Source organism: Schistosoma haematobium (genome assembly GCF_000699445.3).
Source record: "Schistosoma haematobium chromosome Unknown HiC_scaffold_285, whole genome shotgun sequence".
NCBI classification, from domain to species: domain Eukaryota; kingdom Metazoa; phylum Platyhelminthes; class Trematoda; order Strigeidida; family Schistosomatidae; genus Schistosoma; species Schistosoma haematobium.
Genome location: NW_026137073.1, coordinates 21,415 through 46,201, shown reverse-complemented (window position 1 = coordinate 46,201; position 24,787 = coordinate 21,415). Strand labels below are relative to the sequence as shown.

The 24,787-nt window shown below is 34.8% G+C and overlaps 1 protein-coding gene across 3 annotated transcripts; it reads left to right on the top strand.

The window, feature by feature from the left end:
* Nucleotides 1–215: 215 nt before the first annotated feature.
* RARS2_3 (Arginyl-tRNA synthetase) lies at nt 216–23,237 on the top strand (the record flags this gene model as incomplete). Of its 3 annotated transcripts, XM_051212699.1 has the most annotated exons (16): nt 216–374; nt 936–1,041; nt 1,082–1,190; nt 1,263–1,402; nt 2,539–2,615; nt 3,657–3,851; nt 5,871–5,977; nt 7,907–8,011; nt 8,332–8,392; nt 9,827–9,903; nt 12,073–12,263; nt 14,947–15,205; nt 17,482–17,658; nt 18,452–18,526; nt 19,305–19,371; nt 22,821–23,237. In XM_051212699.1, 15 exons carry the CDS (start codon nt 1,035–1,037, stop codon nt 22,905–22,907), a joined length of 1,734 nt encoding a protein of 577 aa, XP_051064026.1. In that variant the 3' UTR covers nt 22,908–23,237. The 3 variants fall into 3 exon arrangements, with proteins under 3 accessions (XP_051064026.1, XP_051064028.1, XP_051064027.1); XM_051212701.1 differs by lacking the exons at nt 216–374; nt 936–1,041; nt 1,082–1,190; ... (7 more) ...; nt 12,073–12,263; nt 14,947–15,205 and adding an exon at nt 16,961–17,025 and having other exon boundaries at nt 22,821–23,079; XM_051212700.1 differs by lacking the exons at nt 216–374; nt 936–1,041; nt 1,082–1,190; ... (7 more) ...; nt 12,073–12,263; nt 14,947–15,205 and adding an exon at nt 16,961–17,037 and having other exon boundaries at nt 22,821–23,079.
* Between the last annotated feature and the right edge of the window lie 1,550 nt (nt 23,238–24,787).

Sequence of the window (24,787 nt, the reverse complement as noted above, 5' to 3'; positions counted from 1 at the left end):
ACACTGTATTTGGTCGACCTCCTGCCTAGTAATTGAATAACCACTAGAGCCTTGAATCCCTATCTTCCTGAAAAAACGCACTCACTGTCCATTGGCTATCACTAAAATCTAAAATCGTAACAAAATAACGAGAAGCAATAGCAAAGAAGCTAATCGTTGTACACATGTCGCTAAGATAGTAGGTCGACTAAATATTGGCTTTTGTACACCGTTACCAATACTCTGCCAATTGTTCAACGTGTGCGTTACACCACGAGTAATTTACTGTCCTTCTTTTCGTGGATGTACCAGTCCAGAGAAACGAGGTTCTTTCTGTATAAACTCGAATTTTGTACATCGATAGAAGCTTGACGACTCAGTTTGCTCGGAAAATGGTAACTAACAAAATTATAAATGTGGTGGTTAATATGTATATTAACATTCTGTTGATGTTAAACAGGGTTTCATTTTAACTTAGTTTCTTATGAATCCTGATTTTATTGGCGAGAATTTAATTTGTTTTTTTGTATCTACTCGGTGTCCTAATTTAGAATGAGGTAAGTTAAAGTGATGCTTATTTGTGTCGACATTGTGTTTTTACCGTTACCTCATTCCTGGTTTATCCAACACCACATCAGTGTGAGCAGTGACCAAATCGTAACACATATACGGGTCAAAGTATACTGTACACCTGTGCAGTTATCAGCTGATGTACTTGGTTTTAAAATTTCTTTCCTAATCAATATTAAGCATTATGTTTGGTATATTTTAAAGAGCATGAACCGTTACATGTAGCGTTTTCATTTAGTTTCCCTTCAAAAATATTTTACGGCTTCAAACAAAAACCTGGCCTTATGATCTATCATTATTTGTTGAAAACTAATTTTACAAATAAATATAAGATTCATCAGGATTCTTATGTCTGTTTATCTAAGCAGTTTTTTCCTGGGTTTTAGACTTTCGACACAGTTATACGTTTTACCATCATCCTCATGACCATTTGTACCAATTATGTTGTGGTTCACTTTCAATCCTAATCAATCAGAACCATTGTAATGGAAAGTGAGTTTTTTATATTTTAATTGTTTCTTCACATCTACAGAATCAAAAAATTGTTTGAGAAACCTTTTGTCCACTAATCCCGTTACAAGAGTACTAATGGGTAGTGAAGGAAGTTCGAATCACTGTGAAACTGTTGTTGTAGACTTCAGGTACTTTTTCTTTAAGTGAACTATCATTTTCATCAATCTCTTTTCCCTTCGTTCTGCCTTCATTAACATAAGCTCCCCAAATATTGCTAAACCATTTCACCTGGGGCATTTCCGAGCTACTGTAACAGGAAATTTTGTTAAAAACATCAATGAAGCTTTTGGAAATAAAGTAATTGGAATAAATTACATTGGTGATTGGGGTACTCAATTCGGTAACTATTTTGTATGCTTTCTGGACACTTTTTCTAATTTATTTGACCTTTCTAAATGTATTGAGCCTGTTTATAAATGCTATAGGTGAAGAGAATTCCAGCTGCTATTTTTTGTTTTGTCGGTTATGTATTATCTGAGCTATATAATTTAGTTTTGAAACTCATCACCATTCGAGATATCTGCGCCTGCTTCTACATAAATTGAGTTTGTATGCACCATAGGGTAACTAGCACTCAGAAAAGGCAGCAGACTTTTATACGTTTATACCATCTATTTAAATCCTTAATTAAGCCGTAGATGAAGAACGCTAAAGTACATTGTGTTATATGCAAATCTGTAAACGATAACCGAGTAATCTAGCTTTAAAATATTAGGTTCTTATTGGTTTGCTAATATTTCAATTTGATGCCTCAACCTGCACATTCATATTATGCAATTGAACATCCTTAGTTATAACGCGGTTACAATCTTGGGTAACCTAATGAGATAATGAGTGGATCTCGTCACTAACTTTCATCTCTATAAATTTGATGAGTTGGGAACATTCAGGTTTATCATGTACCTAAGCTCACAAAGCCAAACGATAAGTATAGGACGAAAAGTAAATCCATACTACCGGATCAACCTGGTATTAAACTTAACAAAGGTCTTAGCTTATATATCCTTACCTTACCGCCAGTAAAAGGACAAAAGCATATATTCTACCTAGTTTCATCCCCGTAACATGTTAGGCAGTGTGTGTTTATGGTTCTGAATCGCAAGAATTCTTAAAGTAACGAAAACGAAATGGGTTACATAAATCAATCATCCGGTTATAACTAGTGCTACATTGTCCAGTAACTAAACGCATTATTTCGTCGATAGATTTAATTCAAAACTGCCAAATATGCCAATAAAAATTTAGCGACTGATTTAAGTAATATCGTACAAATGTCTGTGGTTACATTGTACGGCACCGAGTTGCTTATTATGCGACATATGAATTTCACCCTCTCTTAGTCAAAAACCCCACCTAAAAACCTAAATAGTTTAGTTCTTAGTGAGACAGTTTATCTAAAACTAAGCATTATATAATTTCTTTAAAGTCATTCTATTTAATAATATAAACTTTCATAAATAAAAAAATAACCCCTAGATATCTTAGCATCGGGATTTTCAAAATATGGGGATCAGGTTGAATTGCGAAGAAATCCCATTGAACATTTATATAAAGTAAGTATGTGTTAGTTAGAAATATCTGTGTTTTATTGTCGACTTACAAACCTATATTCAGAATATTTCACTCATAACACTGTCGTTTTGAATTGATCAGTTTTTTCAACTTTTAATAGTGAGATGGGCGATGTCAAATTAATGTTAAAACGACATAAGAGTAATAAATGAATCAATACATAGACCCCCTCTGGTGTTACTGCTTACTACATAAATGGACGACTCGTTAGGTTGTTAGATATATAGTGCGAAGCAGACGTTTTCCATGAAGTATTTTCGCTAATGTCGTCTAATAGCTGTGGCTACGATACTGCATTTCACTCTTCGAAAATCCAAACAAAAATTGAAAGAAAACAACATATATTTCAGTAAATCTGAATAGTAAAGTTATAGTTACGATAGGATTCACATGAGAATCTTGTAGCATATTTTCGATTCTTCCACCGATTAGGTGCAAATCGACCAGTCACTGTATTGCGGTTTGAGCTTTGTCAGCGAATACTATGGTCAGGACTAAGCCCCTAACATTAAATGACATCTGCTGGAAAACAGGGAATATCAAGTCGTTAACCACTGAGTTCAAGTAGACTTTAACTTGTTCAACGGCTGTGAACTTATTCATAAGGGTTTATACTTTTCCTTTGTTGATGTTAAAGACTTCAATTTACCAATCTCTACTGAAATACGTGTTTGCTGAGTAGATTGCCTCAACATTAATCACAAGTATTAAATGTGAATAACACATTAGCAATTAGAACTATGGGTACTAGGTTCAGTTCACAATTTTGAACATCAACATTGGATGCAGGCATTTTCTGCTGACAAGTTTCAGATGGAATAAATCGCCTTTCTTCAATTCTATTGCTACTAGCCATAGTCCAAATTTATTAAAACTGACGACAAACAGCAACATCGAAATAATGCTCTGAGGATACACATAGCCAACAGACACTGATCAATTATAATCGTTAACATCAACAATAAGGAAATAATATCCGTTATGAAGAATAGGTCTTCTACCATTTTATTTTACTACAACAGGTCTATGTACAAGCGAATCGTGATATTCAATCATCAAATGAAAAAAATCTACCATATGGAATTGATCTTGGAAATCAATCAGTTAACTTTTTCAAACCGATGCTCAATAATACAACTGAAATACAATCTCGTGATACTGAATTCTGGCGATATATTCGTGAAGTAACTTGTGAACAATTGCAATCAAATTACCAGGTAAAAAAAGAAAAGTATTACTATTTCATTATACATGTTATTATTGTCGTCATCTTCTTCACATTATCTTGTTTCCTGTTACTGTTCAGTAGTTGTAATTAAAGCTTGTTGATAGAACCCTTACTCAGCTATATAGGAGCGGTCAAACAAAAACTTGGCGTCAGTCCACAAAGTCATTAACTTCTGATTTTAGCTATGTTGGTAGATACAGACCACTTGGCTGGGATCCGCGGGACTATCGTAACCAATCGTTGGAGACTCTGGGTGACATGGTTCAGAATCGATCACAATTGCGTAGGTGTATACAATCTTTGTCTTCTCTCAAACCGCGAGATTAAAGTGCCTTACCTTTCTTTCTACAAACAGATTTCTATCCCTGTATCATATCCTTATATACAGTCTTTCTTTTACACATTAATACCGTTGAAGTGTCTGGTTCTATGAATTTGGTGTTCATGTTGTTGTGCTGATGAGGTGTAGCAACTCGAACTGATCTATATGTATGCCTGGTCGTTCGTTTTAGCTGACTGATATATTTCTGTGTTTATTACGTAAAAATAATTAAAAATGCTTCAACTATGTATCTTTATTCTAATCTTCTATCACAATAAATTAATATCAGTTAGGAGGGTAGCTATTAAATAAAACAGGATTTTTCTTCTAAAAAAGGAACACATCAATGTACAGATCAGACGTAATTGGAAGTTATTCAACATATGTGAATAACTAGAGAATATGATAATTATAGGTCATTCACTTTTCAATAAAATCAAGATCAATTCACATGGCGTCATATTAATCTTTGATTATTAATTCTAGATACCTCATTGCCTTTTGAGCTGATTTTTCACAATGAAAAATATAATTAATTTATCAATAACAACAATAACACTTTTAATAAGGAAACCTATAAGGAATTTTAATTAACTAGGTTCAGGGAAACTAAGTAGTTTTAACGGCTAACTGCAATCGGTTAAGTCATAGGTTCGAATCTCCTTAAGGTTAGTGAATGTCATTTCATTTTATTACATCAAACAACATACCAGCAGAACAGAATAATACGTGGTATATTTATAGGTCTATTTGTTATTACGTCATACTTCTCTTGATTGCAAAAGTTAACTTTAATGTGCAGTCAGTAAAATTATATGTGATCGGCTAGTGGGTGTAAACAAATAGACACACAAGTGTGTTAAATTTATGGGACAGTTTCAAGTTGAATATTAATTTTTACGGTTGTTATGTACTCTAGGTTTCATTGTGTATGAGCTACTTGTATTTGTGTTAATGAAACTTGTCTAACCTATGATCTGGTTCTCAATTGTGTTGTTCTTGAATTCTGTATCGTTGTATATTATGATCTCTCGTTTAGTGGTGTATTATCTACTGTCGTATCGACAAAGTGTTTATTATTTTTGTAGTTACAACAGTATCTTAAATAAAAGTAATCCATATGAACTAAAAATAGGAAGGTATTCAACTACAAAACAGGATAAACAAATTTCATAAGTTTTTGTATCAACAGTATCGATCTTGGCGTCATTCACTAAGATGCTTTTATAACCACTAGTAGTTTTCATCATCCCAAAATCTGTTCGCCCTAGCATCCGTTGATTATCTGAATCAGTTGTGGATCGATAGTCACTAATTTAACAAGATCTCCAACAACTCTGGAAGATTCGAAGAATGAAAAAAACTGCAAATAACTGTGACAAGGGTTAAGAGAGTATAATTACTCTGACAAAAAAAGCATATTATTAGTTTAGTTAAGAATATTACACAAGAAATAAACGTACGCTGCATCATACATTCAGAAATTATTAGAAATGAAACGGGTTACTGAATAATAAAAGTAGTATACGTGAATACACAAAAATGAGTTGAGTGGGAAAAGACGGATGATGCAAACGAGGTTAACATTTATCCTTTTCTAAATTCATTTGTTCTTGTCTCAATATTCTCCAATTATACCAATGAGTTGATCATTTTAAACTTTGTTTTTCCTAACTATCCTAATAGCGTATGAATATTCAATTTACAAGTTACGAATATGAATCCGATTATGTGGAGAAGGCTTATTCACTTGCTAACATGTTACTAGCCAATGGGTTAGCTTACAAAAGTTCGTAAGTTGCTTTGACTTTAATATATTGCCAAATAATTTATAATTTAGTCATTGTTTTGGATGAGGGATAATTTCTAAAGAAAATTAAACAAAAGTATTTCACACTAACGACCTTAGTCTTCTTATCACCCAATCAGAAAGCAATGCCTAGTTATAAAACAATGAACAATAAAATGAAATAAGTCTGCAGTTAAGTAGTGAACTTGACACGATCAGGAGTCTGTGAGTTGAATTTATGACCCTATAGGGTCTTTTTTACCAAGTGACATTAAATATAATTCGAAAAACGTTAGAGTTAGATAATAAGAATTAAACCAGTGTTATTACGTACTGGGATTACGAATTAAGCTTAGGATACTTGTCAACAACTGTCATGAGCTTTAATTCAATGTGTCATTAACACACTTTGTTTTACAAGCTTAAAAGCCATTGGTTTGAAGTTCGGAGTTGGGAGTTGAAGTACAGGAATATTATCTAGAGACACAAACACTCTTAACTGTGCACTGAATCACAAAAAGTACTTTACTGCACAATCTACGTCAGGAACAGGTGTTTCTTGTAATTAGAATTGAGCACTATATCACATTCATTGTCTGGTTGTATAGTAGCTATTTTTTCTTATCAATTTCAAGTATTTTATTAATCAACTATTGCCAATTTTTATTTAAATTCAATGGTTGAGATCATGAGTCAATTGAAGCTAAACCATCATGGAAAATCTAGAAGCACTGGACGGCCGTTTCATCCTATTGTGGGACTCCTCAGCGCACGTGAGACTGATAGGTCCTGGGTTCGAATCTCGCGGGCGGGATCATGGATATGCACTGCTGAGTCGTCTCATAATAGGACGAAATGGCCGTCCAGTGCTTCCATGTTTTCCACGGTGGTATAGCTTCAATTAACTCATGATCTTAACCATTGAAATTACTATAATATCAACAAAAACCCTTCCGATATTAATTTTTATTTAGTTAATTCCAATATACAAGCTAACTAGCACTGTGCCTTTAATTGTGCGAAAGATATATGTGGTTTTATCTTGGTTCTGATTAGTTTATTCAGAGTTGATAGTATAATATAATTTTACCAAAAATCTTCCTGTATAGTATTTGTAAAGGTTTGTATTTTCTCGTTGATGATATTGATGATTGTATCTGAAAAATCTCTATTACTATATGTATATCCAGAGCAAATAACCTCACTGTTACAGAAAATTGGAAAACGCAAACCCTTACAAACAAAACGTATAGCTGTTGCATAAGCTAGTGGCCATCCCGACTCCGTATCTCAGTAGATAAAGCGTCAGTATTTGATGGAATACACAGTGGACTCGAGTATCGGTGTGAAAATTAACATGGATTCATTTACATTTAACAAGTCCCATCTGGGATGAAACGCATCGTAGATTCCATCCTTAGTCAAAATTTGACTTTTCTCAGACGTTTTAATTTGAGATAGACACACGTAGATACCTGGATTTGTTACGTATAATATCTGATCATTGGACTTTGAGAATTTATAATGGTCGGTTGACTGCTCGCTTGTATTTCTGCTCGTGCTGGTAACTTATCACAAGGCCTAGGTCACAGAAGTCGGTTTTCTGACTGGTGGTTTTATTATGTGATAATTGACAGGGGCAAACGTCATAATACCCTTAGGTATTCTAACCTGTATTACCCATCGTTTCGTTCATAGGCGTCAACACTATTCATTTATTCCAGACTTATCTTTTTACAACTCCACTGTTTTCACCATTTAATTACTGATTTGTGGTAATCCAACAACATATAGGATGCACTATGTATTGTATTATTATTAAGTTATTTGATCAAGTACGGTAAGGTAAATAGTAGAATGTACTTTCACTCTATAATTCATTGTTATACTGGTTATCTATTTCATTTTTGTGTTATTGTATTTTTGTTTTCAGTGATGGACTGACTTGTATGTCGACAGCAAACAATAATGATGTGAATTTTTCGAATCAAAATATTATCCTATTAAAAAGTGATAAGTCAACTTTATATTTAACCAGGTAAATAACTTAAACAATTAATTTTTTAACACTTCTTTATAATTAGGCTTGCTTATCTATACTTCATCATATTGTTACTAGGATCTCTTTTATGTGTCAGTCAGTCAGTAACAACGTAGAACTTCGTACTTACGTACATCAGCTCGAGTCGCCATACCATATTAGTACAGAGATGCAGTTGTCGGTTCAAATCTCGTAGTGGTAGAGGTAGTAAAAGTATAAGCAGTAATAGGAAAGATTAGGGTTTGAAGATGTTATTGAAAGAGTATATATGTAGCTTGCTTTTTTTTATAATGCATAGTTTTCTTTTTAACTCACAGGGATATAGCGGCGGCAATTTCTCGTTACGAAAAATACCATTTCGATAGGATACATTATGTGGTATGTAATATATTTGTTATATATATGCATGTATTTATGTACTAATGGTTTTGTCACTATGCAACAAAAGATTAATTCAGTGGTAAAATTCATTTTTCCTCGGCCATTATATTTACAATCATAAGTACAACTTGGAAGTTCGAAAGTTGCTGAAAATAAAAATTTCGTCACCAGACAGCTCTCTCTCTCACTCTGGTTTCATGTGTCCAACAAATGATTACCTTTTATATTTTATTTCTATAATCAATGGACAATCGGCCAAAGTAGGTTTTATTCACCAATAATTAATATCACTTGCGATACCCTTTAGTGACGTCATAAATATTCATTCATGAGGAGTTACATAATAGGACGAAACAGCTGTTTAGCACTCCATAGTTTTCAATGATACCTCAATTGAGATTAATCTGTGACGAATAGAAGCTACAAATTTGACGAATCTTCACAAAACCCGTAAAACTGGTTGACCGGAGCACCTAAATTTTTGGTAGTGTTCGGTGACTTTTTGACATGACTACGTTATGTGGCTAAAAGACACTTACGTATTAATCCATAAGTTCGACCACCGCTTCACCTAATTTGCTTCATGTGGTCGGATGGCATTACTATCCCATGTCCAAGTACTGTGTTGCTGAAGTTTAAGTGCGTAAGTCGGAATTTGGTTAATAACTTAAATTTCAAGATTATTTCAGTATTATGCTACATGTGAATAGCTCATACTCTCTGTTAATTATGTGTTCATCTCTTATATTTTGGATATAATTTTTCGATCCTTGACTATAGTTGTGTTTCTCGACTTTAGGACTCCAGTTAACTCAGTTGACTACTGAGAATTCTCGTAGCAGCATTTGTCATTAAAAGGGCGTACTAATGAAGTTCTTGAACCTTGTAAAGGTTATCCATTCCAGTACTATTTTTCAAGTTAAGGCTTATGGTGAACTATCGTCAGAACTATCAGTCTCATAATGTTGTTCATCAGGGTTACCCGATATCCTGTTTCTTAGTTAATTTCACTATAAATGGTCTAGAAATCACACTTCATGAATTCCACTTGTCGACTGGAAATACTCAGATGGTATGGTCTTATTTAGTGAAGACGCTGACATAGTTCTTAGTCTTCTGAATACTTTGATTAGCAATTCAAGCGTGTTTAGTGTGAGTTTCTCTCCTTCTAAATTTAAAGTTTGTTTCAGTACTGGTCTGGCTAGAATAGTTGAATCCATTAACCACTTCATTTACGTATCATTAGTCACTGCCTACATCAACAGGCCATATTGTGATGTGACGTTTTGGCTGGCAGATGTTTCAATGTCATGCTAAAACGCCAAGTAAAATGGCTCTTTTTGTGATTTTTATTATGTTTTCTGTAATCCAAATTATTCTTGTTATATTATCTATTAGCCAGCATAATCCTGTTTATTACTTTATTTAAAGGTTGAAATCGGACAGCGTTTACACTTTCAACAACTCAACTATGTTCTCCTAAAAATGGGTTATAATTGGCCAGTTTTGTAAGTATCAATGTTTTTGTATTCAAATGAATTTTCTTCAATGTAGAAGCTGCGGTTGGTTTCAGATATATGGATGTGTTTCACTTCTTATTCTATTGAAGTTGATCAGCATACTGAGAATTATATAACGGAAAAATTGACTAATTCTGGGTGGTCATTCAGTCCAAATATCCAACTATTAGGTGGTTAAAAGTAGTCAGCAGGATACACTGTTCTTACGTTCCGTACCACCTGTCGCTTGTCATCAATGTATCTACAGTCTTAAGAGCATTGATACTCCCCATATCATTTTGAACTACGTCGCTTAATCTTAAAATCTGAGACGTTACGAATAAAAGATTCTGGCGCCGAACGACCTCCCGTAGGAATCAGATAGTTGCAATTTCTGTGCAACTGAGTAGTGACCAATATCATGTTTGTCCGATTTGATGATTACCAGAAATAAAATGTGCTTGGATGATTCCGAGTTGATAGATGTTGCATTTTAATAAATGTGGTTTATTCAACGAATAAGTAAGGTATTAGTAATGATAATGACTGATTAATCCTAAGTTCATTTCTATATAAACCTTGTTAATGTCAATTAGTGGTTGAATTATAAATCAAACATTTTATCCCATTGCTCGGTGGTGTAGTAAATTTTCTGGTAATGTGTTAGTATAAAAGAGCGCTTAAAATAATTTTGGGGAATTTTCAACCAATTCCTGACCAGTCACAAAATAGTTTTCGTAAATGGATAGTTTATGTATAAGAAAATAATAACATTACAGAGCGTAAGTAGATTTTACGTAGTTATTAAATATACTGAACTGGAACACTGGCTATTGAGCTGATGAGTTATAGTCGCGGTCAACTGCGTTAAAGAATTCGATTAAACTAATCCGTCGATATCTATGTGTTTGATTCGTTTTCTTTGTTCTCATTGTTACTGTCTTAATTCTACAGATTACCTGAACACAACATTTTACTCGACTGGGTGTCAGCAGATTAAGTTAGTCGAATTCTCTAATAAGGACAAAAACAGACTCGGTTTGACATCCAGTGTTCCATCTACTTCTAATGATGTAGTTTTTAACAGCATCCCTAAATTTATATATGGGTCTGAATATGGGAATACCCTTTCGATGTGGTCCGAGTGTTGGGAAATATGTTCAGTATAGTATTCTGTAGGCAGGTGGATACTTGGAAGACTCGCTTGTTGATGTGAACTTGCAAACAACGAACATGCATGCTACGTTGACTTGATTATACGGAAGGTACTTCTAGAATTTAGATTCAAGGGGACAGTAACAAGTCCGAGATGTTCGGGAACTCAGCTTCACTGTTTAGTATTCTACATAAATGTCTTGATATAATATAAAGTGGAGCTGGTGATTACGGTACGCCAGCATCTGATGTCAACCTTAAGTGTGAATATCTCAATTTACGTTCCTTGATGGATAATCAGTTGAAATGTTTAGTGTTCATCAACTCACTTCAGTTACCACAGGACCCGTCTTTTGATTCGACTAGTTACCAGTCAGAACAATAGTTGGAAGTTGATGGAAGTATATCCTGAAGATTCAACCAGTATAAGATACAAAATGATAAAAGCATTATTGTTTGTATAATATTCTCATAGGAAGCTTTGGGTATTTAGTATCACTATACTCACTGGAGCTGATTAGTCGGAAAATAAACCAGTCGCCGTGCACTAGTAAAGGCTGTATCCTATGAATATATAGATCGTTTAAAAATTTGTCTAGAGTAATGTTTTCAAAAAATATTCATCACTGGTTCTGATTGACACGAAGCCTAAGTAGATTCGAGTTTCCTACCAACTACCTTCAAACACCACTTAATATTTCAACGTAGAACATGTAATATCAAGTCACTTAGATTCGTTGATCGCTTTGCAACTTAATTTATAGAATTGGACCAGCACTTAATGACTAGACAAACATAACAATAGTCATTATTTAGTGATTGTAGATTAGATTATGTTTTGTAACTTACTACATACAACCAGTTTTTGGTATCTTATTTTTCAATCATCAATTAGAATGAAATGTAAGCTTACAGAGAACGTCTATAATTGTTCACTTACAAGCAGTATAATTAAATAAGTCACAGAAAAGTAACGTTTCTACTTAGTCAAAGTAAAGTTACTTGTTTTTGTTTTGCTCTTAGATCTATGGTCGGTGATGATGCTGATGATAATACTGATAATGATCAGTGTAGTCAATGTGCTCGTAATCTTTTACATATTCCATTCGGTCGAATTATGGGAATGAGTACTAGAAAAGGTGAAGGTTTATTTCTATTGGATATTTTAAATAATGCTCAACAATTTATGCTGAATCGAATGAAATCTTCCCAAAGTAAGCAAACAATCATCTGTGTTTATACATTCAAACTATACTTTTATTTTTAGTCTTCGTAAATAGGAGAAAATATATACGGTTGTAGCAATGTAATCGTCTTACCCACTTATCACTAAGTTAGTTACAATCATATTAACACGACAGTATAATTTACTAGATGAATGCCAAATTAATTGAAACAATGTAGTGGTATTGGCAATAACAAAGATTAAAGACCCGTTTCTCCTTCAAATGCTTATGACTTACTTGCAATATCGAGGCTGTCCACACAGAATGCACATATACCAAAAGAGACTAATCAATTGCAGTCTTAAAATATCAGTGGGAAGATTCAAACAACTAACAAATATGAATCGAAATTCACCCACTTGCACAAATCAGTAGCTTAGTGGATAACCCGATGGCATTTGAAGCGAAAGGTACTGGGTTCGAGTTCTAGAGTGAACATTAAGGTACATTTATTCCCAAATAGGACCAAACGCGCGTTCTGAATCCCACTGTTAGCCACCATTCATCTCTATTTCAAATTGAAAATATGGCTTGAAAAGAAAGCGTGAGAAGATATGCATAAAAGGATATCGTGACTCAAGACCTAGAGCAACATAATAAGTGTGCCCATCTGTCAACTGAATGGTTCTAAGCCATTTAACTCGACGTTTCCAATCACCAATTTTCATGTACCCCTTAAATTGATGGTTTACACCTACGTACATATCTTATGAATTCTTGAACTGTTTTGATTTGTTACTCACAGCTTTCTACTAACTTCTACACTATCACTGGTAGTGGTTAGACATACATACCATTATTAGTAAAGTATTATTAAACAGAGTAAGTTATTCGCTAGTATATGTGACAGATTATCTTTCAATTATTGATTTAAGTGGTTAGGTTTCATTGCAAACTGTTGTATAAACCCAAGATAACTCATGGAATAAGTTTCTTCCCCCTCCCCTCCTAATTGTTAAACAGTATCTTTAACAGTGAAAACATTCAATTTTAAGTAGTATGCCGCAATTACACTTCCATCCTCGTCGGAAACTTCTCATCAACAGTATAATATTAAAAAGTTTTCCTAATTTAAACGTAACACAATTATTCATTGTTTCCTTGTTTTCACTGATTGTTTAATTAATTTCGGCTCTAATGAAATGATGTTATAGGTTAGGATGAATGCTTAATGATGAACCAGTTTAGAGTTAATAAAACAAATATGAGTAGAATGTTAATCGGTAGATGAATGAATCAACAAGATTTGATCGTGTGATAATTGCTAATGTGGCTGGATGATAATTGTCTTAAACTCTTAGATTAATTGACATACTTCTATACAAAGTACTTTTGTAAAGTTGATTTGATATTATAAGTAACTGACGAAAATCCCCTTTTTTACGTCACTCATTCTCCAATAAAATTAAAATCGAAATGTTTAGGGCCCTTATAATTCTTCTCAATCATATTAAAAGGCTATAATGTTATTTGTTCATTGCAGTAATGTTTAATTAGAATACCGAATTTGTACAACTTGTACAGTGATTTACGGTAAAATTCAGCTAATTCGAAAGCAGCAAATATGATTAAATGAATGAACTATCTTATGAAATTAAAGAATTTGCTTTGAATATTTTGAATGATTGTTGGACATCTCCAAGTTGATTGTAGGTTTGTAACTGTTATAGTTTAAGGTTAGGATTCGAGATTAGTTAAAACACATCCTAACTCTAACGCTAACATCAAACACTAACCCTAAACTGGAACCTCAATTCTAATTCTAAATCCATACCTTGAATCCTAATCTTATATCCTGATCCTAACTCTTCAACACCAAACTCTAATTCTAATTCCAACCTAACCTTAAATCAATATTTTCCTGTATCATCAATTCAGTACAACTTTTATTCAATGTAAGAAATGTGAACTCGTTCAGTGTAACAATTATATTCTGTGTATCAATTTAGGTGAACTATATTCAGTGTGGTTTTATCGTAAGCCTATGCATTTCCACCTATATGTGTGTGATTTAAACGTGTGTGTAAAAATTAGTATAGAAGTAATCTTGTTTCGGTCACGTAATGATTACGTAATTTTAGGGACTTGTTTGGAGAGTCAAGAAATCTTCATCGCACCAGTCTTCTGTGTTTTAACTTCACGTTATGAGAATTGTAGTGGATCTTGTTTCCTCGGTATAAACAGTAAGGTCGAGGAATTGCAGTGTTTCCCGATTATCACGTAAAGCAGTGAGGCTGCGTACTCAACAAAGTGGATACTTACATAGCACAAAAGACTCTCCAAATATAACAGTGGGGACACATCCGACTACCCACTCACAAATGTGCTGATGAATTCATTTATACAGTTATTACAAATCCCAACCTAAGTTCTAACTTTAACAAAAACTGCAATATCATTCCATCTCATAAATCTTTTACACTTACACTTATACAGTCATTTCATTCTTACGTTCACATTGATGAGTGTTGTCCTCACCAATCCACCGTGTTGTAAGTGCCTAATAATATTTGTCCCCATTAAAAATGAATCATTGTACGATCGATAGTCAACATCCTCATTTTATTTTATAATAGTCTCTCTAGATGTCCTGTTTTCCACTACTAGTCATCATCCATCTCTGCTTATTAGTTTTGTATTGTTTTGTTTGATTTTTCTTTCCCTTCGTTAGATACACGAATAACCCAAAATGAATCAGTTAATCCACCATTGTTATGTCAAAATGAAATAGCTGATCATTTAGGTGTAACATGTTTGGTAACAACAATGTTTGCTTATCCACGTCAAAAACCAATTAATTTACAGACATTCCTTGGTTTACCAGTAACATCATCATCAACAACAATGAAAAATAGTCATTTGTTGAAATCGTCAGCTGTAAGTGAATTATGCGGATTAACTCTACAATATTGTCATGCAAGACTATGCAGGTATGTATTCGAAAATAAATTTGGTGTAATTGACTAATCTAATGCGATATATTTTAAGTGAAAAGATTAATAATTACCTCCGAATAGAAAACTAGTAAATAAAAGAGCATGGCTAAACTCAGACGTGACATCGGTGTATGAAGTAGTTGGAGTCCGCATAATAGCTCCAATCAAAGACTGAGCACATTTGTACACTACTCTTGTCATGGGAAAATAGGTCACATGTGTGTTAAGATCTACGTTGGTTATGATTGACTAAATCCATAAAGAAGTTGACAACTGACCTGAGTTTAGTTTTCCTGGTTAGTGTCCGCAGAACTATCATAACAAATGATTACAGACGTTGGATTATGTGACTCAGAATCAGTCTGAATCGCACAAACATACATCCATTCTTTGTCTTCTCTCATATCTTGAGTTTCAAAATTATATTTTTGACTCCACAAATTCATTCTCTCTTCACGAATCATATTTTCTATGCCTAATATCTTTTCTAATGACATTGGTAATTCTCTACTACTCTCGCATTTTTCTTGATATTTTCATCTTTCTGTGTTGATATGGTTTAGCAACTGATGCACATATTTGCTCAGGTTCTACACTATTTATAACTAACTGATTGACATAAAACTTCATTGGTGTAATCTCCTTATGTTTGTCTACTTATACCATTTCATATTGCGGACTATTTAATCACTTCTTAATCCGACCATAGAAAGTGGAGTTGTTGTGTTTGTTTACCACTAATCTTGATAATCCCATCAACACCATACTTCGTTGGTAGCTGACTTGATCTCTCAGGATTCCCTGGAATATTTCAGTCAATCAGTATTACCTTTACTTTTACATACAATAGCAACTCTTATAGAAAAGTGTTAGGATAGTCGGGAAAATATACCAATAACTATCGTGTTAAGTCTACGGTGGCCTTGGACCTTAAATGTACATTTCCCATTGGTCGATGTTTATTTCACTTGTCAAATATTGTGTAAATGTTGTTCTGTATTTTATGGTACGATGTGGTTTGTTTGTTTGGTATATAAATAGAGTATGTTTGAAATACAATGATTCATAACTCAGAGGCTGTGACTTGTGTTCTGGACAGACAGCGAAGCAGGGCCAATCGGGGCACTAGGTCATTCGCTACGTGTTAACGTGTCCACTGTCACAGAAGCGATCGATAAATAAACGCTGCTTAGCATAACCTGCAGTCACACACACGTTGCAACAAAAAGTAAGTTTTTATCTAATGATAAAGACCTCTAAATGCTCTGGTACGGCAGAGAGTGGGGAGTGTCAGCTCCTCGAGATGCTCTCACGTGGCCACGCGTACGCAGCCACTGCCAGGGATGTCTTATTTAGTGCCTTCTCGTGGCGTTGTTGTTTATGAAATTGAGAGGATGAAAAGCGAATGTTCGGTGCTTTAACCGGGTTTAGTGGATATGCAGGATCCATCTAGGGAGTTGGAAAACCCTGATTCCATACCAATGGTGCATATGAACTCCAGGGTCCTGATGGAACAAAAGACATCTAGTGTCCGTTACTATGTTAAGCCCACATAACTTATTCTACCTTCAGGATAGGCCAGTTCATCCTTTCTTCTTGAGTCACGTCTTGATTTTGTTAATTATTCACTTATCAACCTTGACTGTTTTTATATGAGCGCACTTTTTATTCTATTCATCTCATGTCCGCAACTTATTTTTATCTGGCTATAAATATTGATTGACGCTTGAATAAATGGAGTTGGCTCACATGCCTTCTCCACCGCGCATCATTTCGTTTTGCTTCGTACCTTTGATCGTCTACCTGGACCAATGGTTGTACAAAATGTATTTATTTGAAATTCATTCTCATACTTGACTTATTTAATTCCGTTATTCTCTAACGCGGTCAAAGTGGATGATTATATTCGAGAATAGCCAGGATGTATATTTTGACAACAACTGTCCATACGATGTAGATGGGGTCAGATATAGGGTCGCTAAAGGCATATGAACCTATAGTTGGTCATCGGTTACCATGAAACTGCATCTCCCAACATTGCTCCACTACCTCGTGGATTCGACTTCTAGTTCAAAGGCTGCGTATGTATATTTGGTGCTTCCTTGTACCAATGTTTGTGTTTAAATGAATAAATAAATGATAATAGACCAAATTAGTCGACTGAACATAGATTATTCTAGAGATACATTCATTTCCAATAATTTAATGAAAAGTGATATTCGCTTGATTATTATTATTATTACTTCGACTTCCTTGCCTTTTATTTAAAGCCTAGAATCTCGTTCAATTTCGTCCGGTCTATTCCCATTCAAGGTTAATAGCAGTGATCCAACATCAATTGTGTTTGACATGGATCACCTTATTCATGAATTTGATCAATTTAAAGAGTGGCCTTCAACAACAATTAATGAAAAATCTTTTGTAAAACTGGCTGATCACTTGTGCAGGTCAGGTTGCTTTTAAATGTTATCTAGTTGATAGTAAAAGCTGACAATGTAAACAATATTATCATTAACTATATTTTAAAGTAGTATACCACAAGACTGAATATGATACGTGTGTATGTGATTAGTGGTATTCCTCATTTTCACTTTCGAAAATCTAACAGCTGTGTAGTTAGGGTCTCTGATACCTTGATTTCATTGTAACAAAACTATGAAGCTGTTAAATTGTTATTACGATGATGATTAATTGATCGCTATAACCTTTGTACGTAGAACCCTTACAAACGCTGATAGGACTTATCTGTTATTCATCATCCCTTCTCAACTGTATTCCTCTTCTCAAACGAACATGATAGCAACAAATCCACAATAAAACTTAATAGTTGTTTGTGCATATACAGTCATCCTATCTATTGTGCTGCTCACTTCGATTCCTTACAACTTACCTTTACATCAGCTAACGTTTCGGTCAAAGTAGGCGATTGTCAGGTATATGTAACACATGTTCCGAATACCTCGGTCGATGGAGATTCGCAATATTATCAGCCTATTTTCCATTTCCATCTACTACCCTATACCTAACCTTAGGATTCTTCAGTTTATCATCCCATGATTCATGCCCAATGATCCGAAGACACTTATAATTAAAGTCCTCTAGCCTACTTAAGCAAACTAATGGACTGAAGATTCTAGGGCAGATTCAAAGATCCATCAGTTCTTTATGATTTACTAGGTTAATTGTTTGACTAGATACTATTCATTTTAATTTGTATTATCACCTATCCTTTATTGATAGATTTTCTACTATGCTTCGTACTGCTTATTCAAAATACGAGCCACATTACGTACTACAATATGCATTACAACTTACGTAAGTCTCCTATATCTCATACGTCAAAATATATCTATTTTTTAAAGTATATTTTAAAATAGATAGAATGGGTGGAATGTGGTTAGCAGTAGACCCTAGGACGTGCGTTTCTACCTATCTGAGAATGGTCATTTGGATACCTGCATACCAATGTTGATGCTTACCCAGGACTTAAAACCAATACATTTCGTTTGGAACGTCAACGCGTTACCCAGTTCGCGGTGTTTATGTTGTTCGACAGCTAAAGGCCGTCAACATATGTGTCAGGTTCTGTGTTATTTATGGCCAATTGACTGACTGAATATTCTGTTATGTTAAATACGGTAAAAGCTTTCAAGCAAAAGACCGTTTGATTTTGCTTTGTGTACACTATCGGGGTAATATAGTAGGTTGGTCTAACCCATAGAGTTATCCGCTTCATTCAGTGTGCATGGAAAATTTATCAATAATCAGCTTTTTATCAACAACAATTCCTTTTATTTATGAGTTACATACTTTGTGAACTGGTCTCAGTTGGGTTATCATTGAAAATCATGGAGACTGGATGGCTTTTTAGTCTTAGTATGAGACTTCTTAACAGCGTGAACCTATAGCTCCGTCAGTTGTCTAACCTATACTAAGATAAAACACTTGTCTATTTCCCCTGATTTTCATTAATACTATAATAAAGGCTAGTCTGTGACGAATACAACCTGTAATTTTAACTAATCTTCACAAACCTCCTTCAATTAAAGTTTGTTTACTGTTTTTGTCCATATTTCATACCATTTTTCTACAGCTCTGATGTAAACTCAGCTTGGAAGCATTTACCAGTTTTGGCATGCACAACTAAAGAAGATCAACTAGTAAGTGTGATCGATATCTGTTTAATTCTTCTTTTGCTATGTTCTTTACTCCCCTCTAATAGAACTGTTTTAGAACTAAGGAAACAATTAACTTGGTATAAAAAACATTAGTGACGTAACAGAGCTCGTTAAATTGTGACAATTTTCTCATGAAATTAAAATCTAAGCCATCAAATGAATAAATTTCTGCGGACGAAACCCCTAATCAGTTGGCCAAATATATGTAGGTTATATTTGTCACAGATTGTTTTCACATAGAGTATTACTGAAAATCAGGAAACACTAAACATCTGTTTCATCATAGTTAGGAACTTTTCATCAGTACATATTCTCGACTGTTTCACAGGTCAAATCCAGAACTTTCACTTCTCGTAGCGAAATATTAATCATTAGGTTGGCGTCCAACGTTACACTCTCAACTTTAATCAATTCGTGATAAAGCGTTGACAATCAATCAATATCATTGTTGACAACTGTTTGGGTCTTGACATATGTCTGAACCTGTACTAGTCATCATTAAACATATATTTAATATCAGTATAGGGTTGTGGAGATTGTTGACTTCAGATTGATATCATAAGTCGATTAATGTTAGACCACCATTGAAAATGTGGAAGCTCTGGATGGCCGTTTCCTCCTAGTAGGGGACTGGTGAGCAGTGCACATCCAGGATCCCGTACACAGGACACGAATCCAGGACCTTCGATCTCTCATGCGAACACTGAACCGACATCTAACGGTGTTAATGTCTGACTTCCACAAATCCACGATATTACGCGACCGTTCATGATTGTCGTCAGTCAGTAACTGTCTCACAACAGATACAGTTGAACTACACTGCTCACGGATTCTCATTAAATTTCCAGGAAATCCATCTTGAAGTTAGTCACTAGTGAGTACATAATAATTTAATAGTAAAATAATCGACTAGAATAAAATAACTTGTTCAAATGTTTTCAAAAGGATAGAAATGAATATCAATAGAATAATCAATTTAATTCTTTATCATTGTTAGACAAATCATTAAATTTTGGTAATCAGCAGAGAAATCTACAATACTGGTAGTTCATTTCATCTTGTATGAAATTAGTCCATTTCGTTCACATACTGTTTACTATGTTGATCGAATACGTAAGATTGTAGCAACGGTAGAACGTCACTATTGAAACAAATCGAACAAAACTTACATTGGTACACTGCCTCATAGTAATTCTGTTCAATCGGTTCAAAGTCATAGTCTGTAAGAGTTAGAAAATATTCAGTGCTTATGCATACTTAATCAAATTCATCTTCATTATATAATTGACATATTTATATTTATTTAAACACATAAACATTGATACAAGGAGGCACCAAGTAGATATGCGCCACATGAATCATTCGATTTGTGTGGGGACTGGGATACTGCTCAGTTGCCCAAACCGAAGCGGGTGGTTTTCTTAGGGAATTACACTCAGAGCCTTCGACCTAGAGGTCTGATCCACAAGACAGTAGAGCAACGTAAAGAGATACAGTCCCGGTGGTCAACAAGTGGTTCATACGCCATTTATTCCTTAAGGATCCTGGAACCCATGTGACCATTGGTTTGGAACTAGGGTGTTCCAAATTCCCTTGGTGGATCCTTCATATCCACCGACCCGATTAAAGCGCCGGACATTTGTTTATCGTCCTCTCAATTTCGCAAACAGTAATGTCGCGATAAGGCAGTAAGTAGGACAGTGGGTGTATGCACGTGGCCATGGGAGAGCATTTCGCGATGGAGAGCTGACTCTCCCACTTTCTACCGTACCAGGACATTTGGAGGCATGATTGACATATTAATCAAAGCGATGCTGTAACTAGTCGCATATACTCATTTACGAATGTATAAATGTATTTAGATCACTTCGGAAAATAGTTTATTATTAAAAATAATTAAATTCCTTATCAACCGTTAGGATAACAACTGAAATACAAAATGTTTTAATCATCTACTGACGTTAGTAGATCATAAGTTTCAACACTCCTCTTCATTGGCTTCAGTTTTAACAACCAGTAAGTATAATTAACTCTCATGTATCTCAGAAAGCCACAAATATATTAAACGTGTACTTAAGTTACATGCTGAGATTCCTTTTCATTGTCACAACAGTAATTCGTCACACTAAGGTGATTATTTAGAGTATTCTGAACAGTACGAATATTTTTGCTAACCATAATATAATATATGTGGAAAAAAGTAATGATATCTGAAACGTAATTCCTGATTAGTAACTGACTTACTACTAAGTCTCCAAGATAAAATGCCCTGGTATGGCCGAGAGTGGGGTGGGCCCGCACTCCCTCTCTAAATGCTCTCATACGGCCACGCTTATACAGCCTCTGCCAGGAAGTCCTGCACATTGCCTTCTCGTGGCACCGGTGTTGTTTACGAAATTGAGAGGATGAAAATCGAATGTCCGGCGCTTTAACTGGATTCCAAACCAATGGTGCACATGGTCTCCAGTATCCTGATGGAACAAATGGCGTATGAACCAATCGTTGGTCACCGGCTACTATGGGACTGCATCTCCTCACGATGCTCCACTGCCTTGTGGGTTAGACCTTTAGATCAGAGGCTCGGTGTGTGGCCCTGTAAGAAAACCACCTGGTTCGGTTTGGGCACCCGGGCAGTATCACAGCTCTCACACATCGAATGATTTATGTGGCGCGTATCTACTTGGTGCCTCCTTGCACCAATGTTTATGTGTTTATATAATAATAATAATAAGTATTGAAATTAGATGTGAATAATTTCGCAATATGTGAAGGATTTAATATGATTCTAAGATAAAAATGGTACTTATATTTGAAAACGTTATATCTGTAACCGCCTATCATTTGACATAACAATACAAATTAACCAATTAATAACTGGTGGATTATGTATAAAATGTAGGATGAGGTTGTTTAATATCATTTTCAATGTTCAATAATTGTATTGTATCTAGGCGCTGTTGACCATTTTTTCATAGATTTAGTGAGTGTGTATGCTGAATATTTCCACTAAATGTTTTAAGCGTTTAAAACTATGAACATGTCAGTGTTGTGCAACTCAACATACTGGATGAAAAGCATAAATAAAGTTAAGGGTTGAAGTGAAATCTTCAGTTAAAATTACTCTTTCATATGTATCACTTGATCGACTAAAAGAACAGAAAGAGATAACACATCAGTTAAGTATTTAAATCATTGTGAGAACGACCTTAACTTCAATGACTTATTTTTCGCTTTAAATAAATGTAATAGATTGTTCTAATTTGTAGTTTGCTTTGTTAAATTATAATTAACTGTGATTCTTCTCATTACATATATATATATATATATATATATATACTTTACTTACGCCTGTTACTCCTCGTGGAGGAGCAAAGGCCGCCCACCAGCACTCATTATATATATATATATCTTGTCTTTATCTACTTCTTCAGATACGTCTGTTCATCTTTCTAGCGTCTAGAAATGTACTTGCTTCAAGTTTACGTTTAATGGGAATCAAACCGTTGAGTGCGATATAACAGTGATTATTATGATTATGATAATGAAAAACGAATCCTTTCATGCCTGAGTTCATATATCAGTGTATAATACAGATTGATTAAACAAAATCCACTCTTTTTCTTTACTTACATTTCTCCCTTCTCTATGTGCAATTATCATTAATTTTTAAAAATAAATTATTTTCGTCAATTGTATGTATTTTACTGGGTGTCATTGGACTTTTACCAAACAACTGGGGTCAACAGACTACTTATGGGGTACATTGTAGAATTCTCAGCACAAATTATTTCAACATGTTTCTTTTTCTTATTTCTTGATCGATTCTTGCGATAAATATTAAGTGGCTCCCAATTAAATCTTAGCAGTTCAGGGCTCGATATCTGTTATGACCTTGAATCGCTTTTACCCCGTGATACTTGTTATGACTTGACCTTGGTCTGTCTAGTCTAAATTATGACCTTGACGCGTTAGGCTGAGTGGCTTAACCTTGAGTCTAATACGCGTGAGTTCGATCGGGGTAGAGAGAACTATTCTAAATCCTGATTGGTTGGCAAGCACGCAAGTGAAAGAAGACAAGACAGTTGGAACACTAAACTCTGGATTCTCTGAATTCCGATTACTACAAAAATGTACATGAATAAATAAGTGCATATCTTGACCACGACGTACGATAATTTGGAAAAATACAGTTATGCCCGAAACAGGGAATTAGGGTAGAAAATATAGTGCAAAATATAATGTTTAAATTACAATATTTTTGGAACAAAAAAGGGTATGCTAGTGAATGATACATAGAGCGAAAGCTCGTGTTATGTAGAATAAGATAGGGACAAAAATAAATATAAGTGTTTTACAGGTTTTGAATGAAATGCAATAACGTCCCAAGAAAATAGCTTTCGTAATTGTCTGGGCTTCTTAATTCCCCGTTCATAACACCTTCCCCCTTTAAAAAAAAGAAAAAAATATATGGTTAGTTACTATATACAGGTAAGTGCTGAGATATCATCATTGATATCTTCCTTCGGAAACGTATGTTCTCCTCTTTGGGTCTACCTGTAGAATATCTGGTCTTCTGCGTTTCCGTGATGCTTTCCTAATAGGACCTTGTTCATGTTGCGCAGTCTTCTGAGTTGCTGAGCATTTTATGTCGAAACTGTCCAGAATGATTCTCCACATTGAGTCTAATTTCTCGGTTTTCTGTGAAGTGCCAGCATTTTCCAGTATGTGGTTGACATGGCGTGTCCACTTCTGTCCTTCAACTTCCACCACATACATTACGTTCCCTTGTCTCTTAAGTATGCGTCCACTGGTCCATTGTGGAGGTGAATATCGGAAATCGCGGACGTATACTTTTTGATTTCTTTGGAAAATTCTGCGTTTTGCCCCATGATGGCGATCAAATTGGTTTTCCATCTTTCTGTTTCTTTTTCCGATGTCTATTTGCTGTGGTTTTATGGCATCGAGAGCAGTTCTTACTTTTCTACCAAACATAATTTCTGCTGGGGACATTTGGTTTGGTGTTGATGGGTTTGGAGTTGTTCTATAGACCAAGAGAAAGTCATCAAGAATCTCCTCTATCTTCCCCTCCCCTTTTGCCTTCAGTAGCGCTCTTTTGAAAGTATCTACAAACCTTTCGGCCTGACCATTCGATTGTGGATGGTACGGAGGTGAACGGACATGTTTGACTCCAAACCTCTTGCAGAAATCTGAGAAGATGGAAGAAATAAACTGAGTGCCGTTATCTGTCACGAGAACATCTGGAACTCCAAAACGGGAGAATAACTGCCGTAGCTTCATGATAGTCTGTTGTGAAGTGATTTGATTTATAGGAAAAATCTCCGGCCATTTTGAATAAGCATCAACACAAACGAGAAAGTACGTACCCTGGAATGGGCCA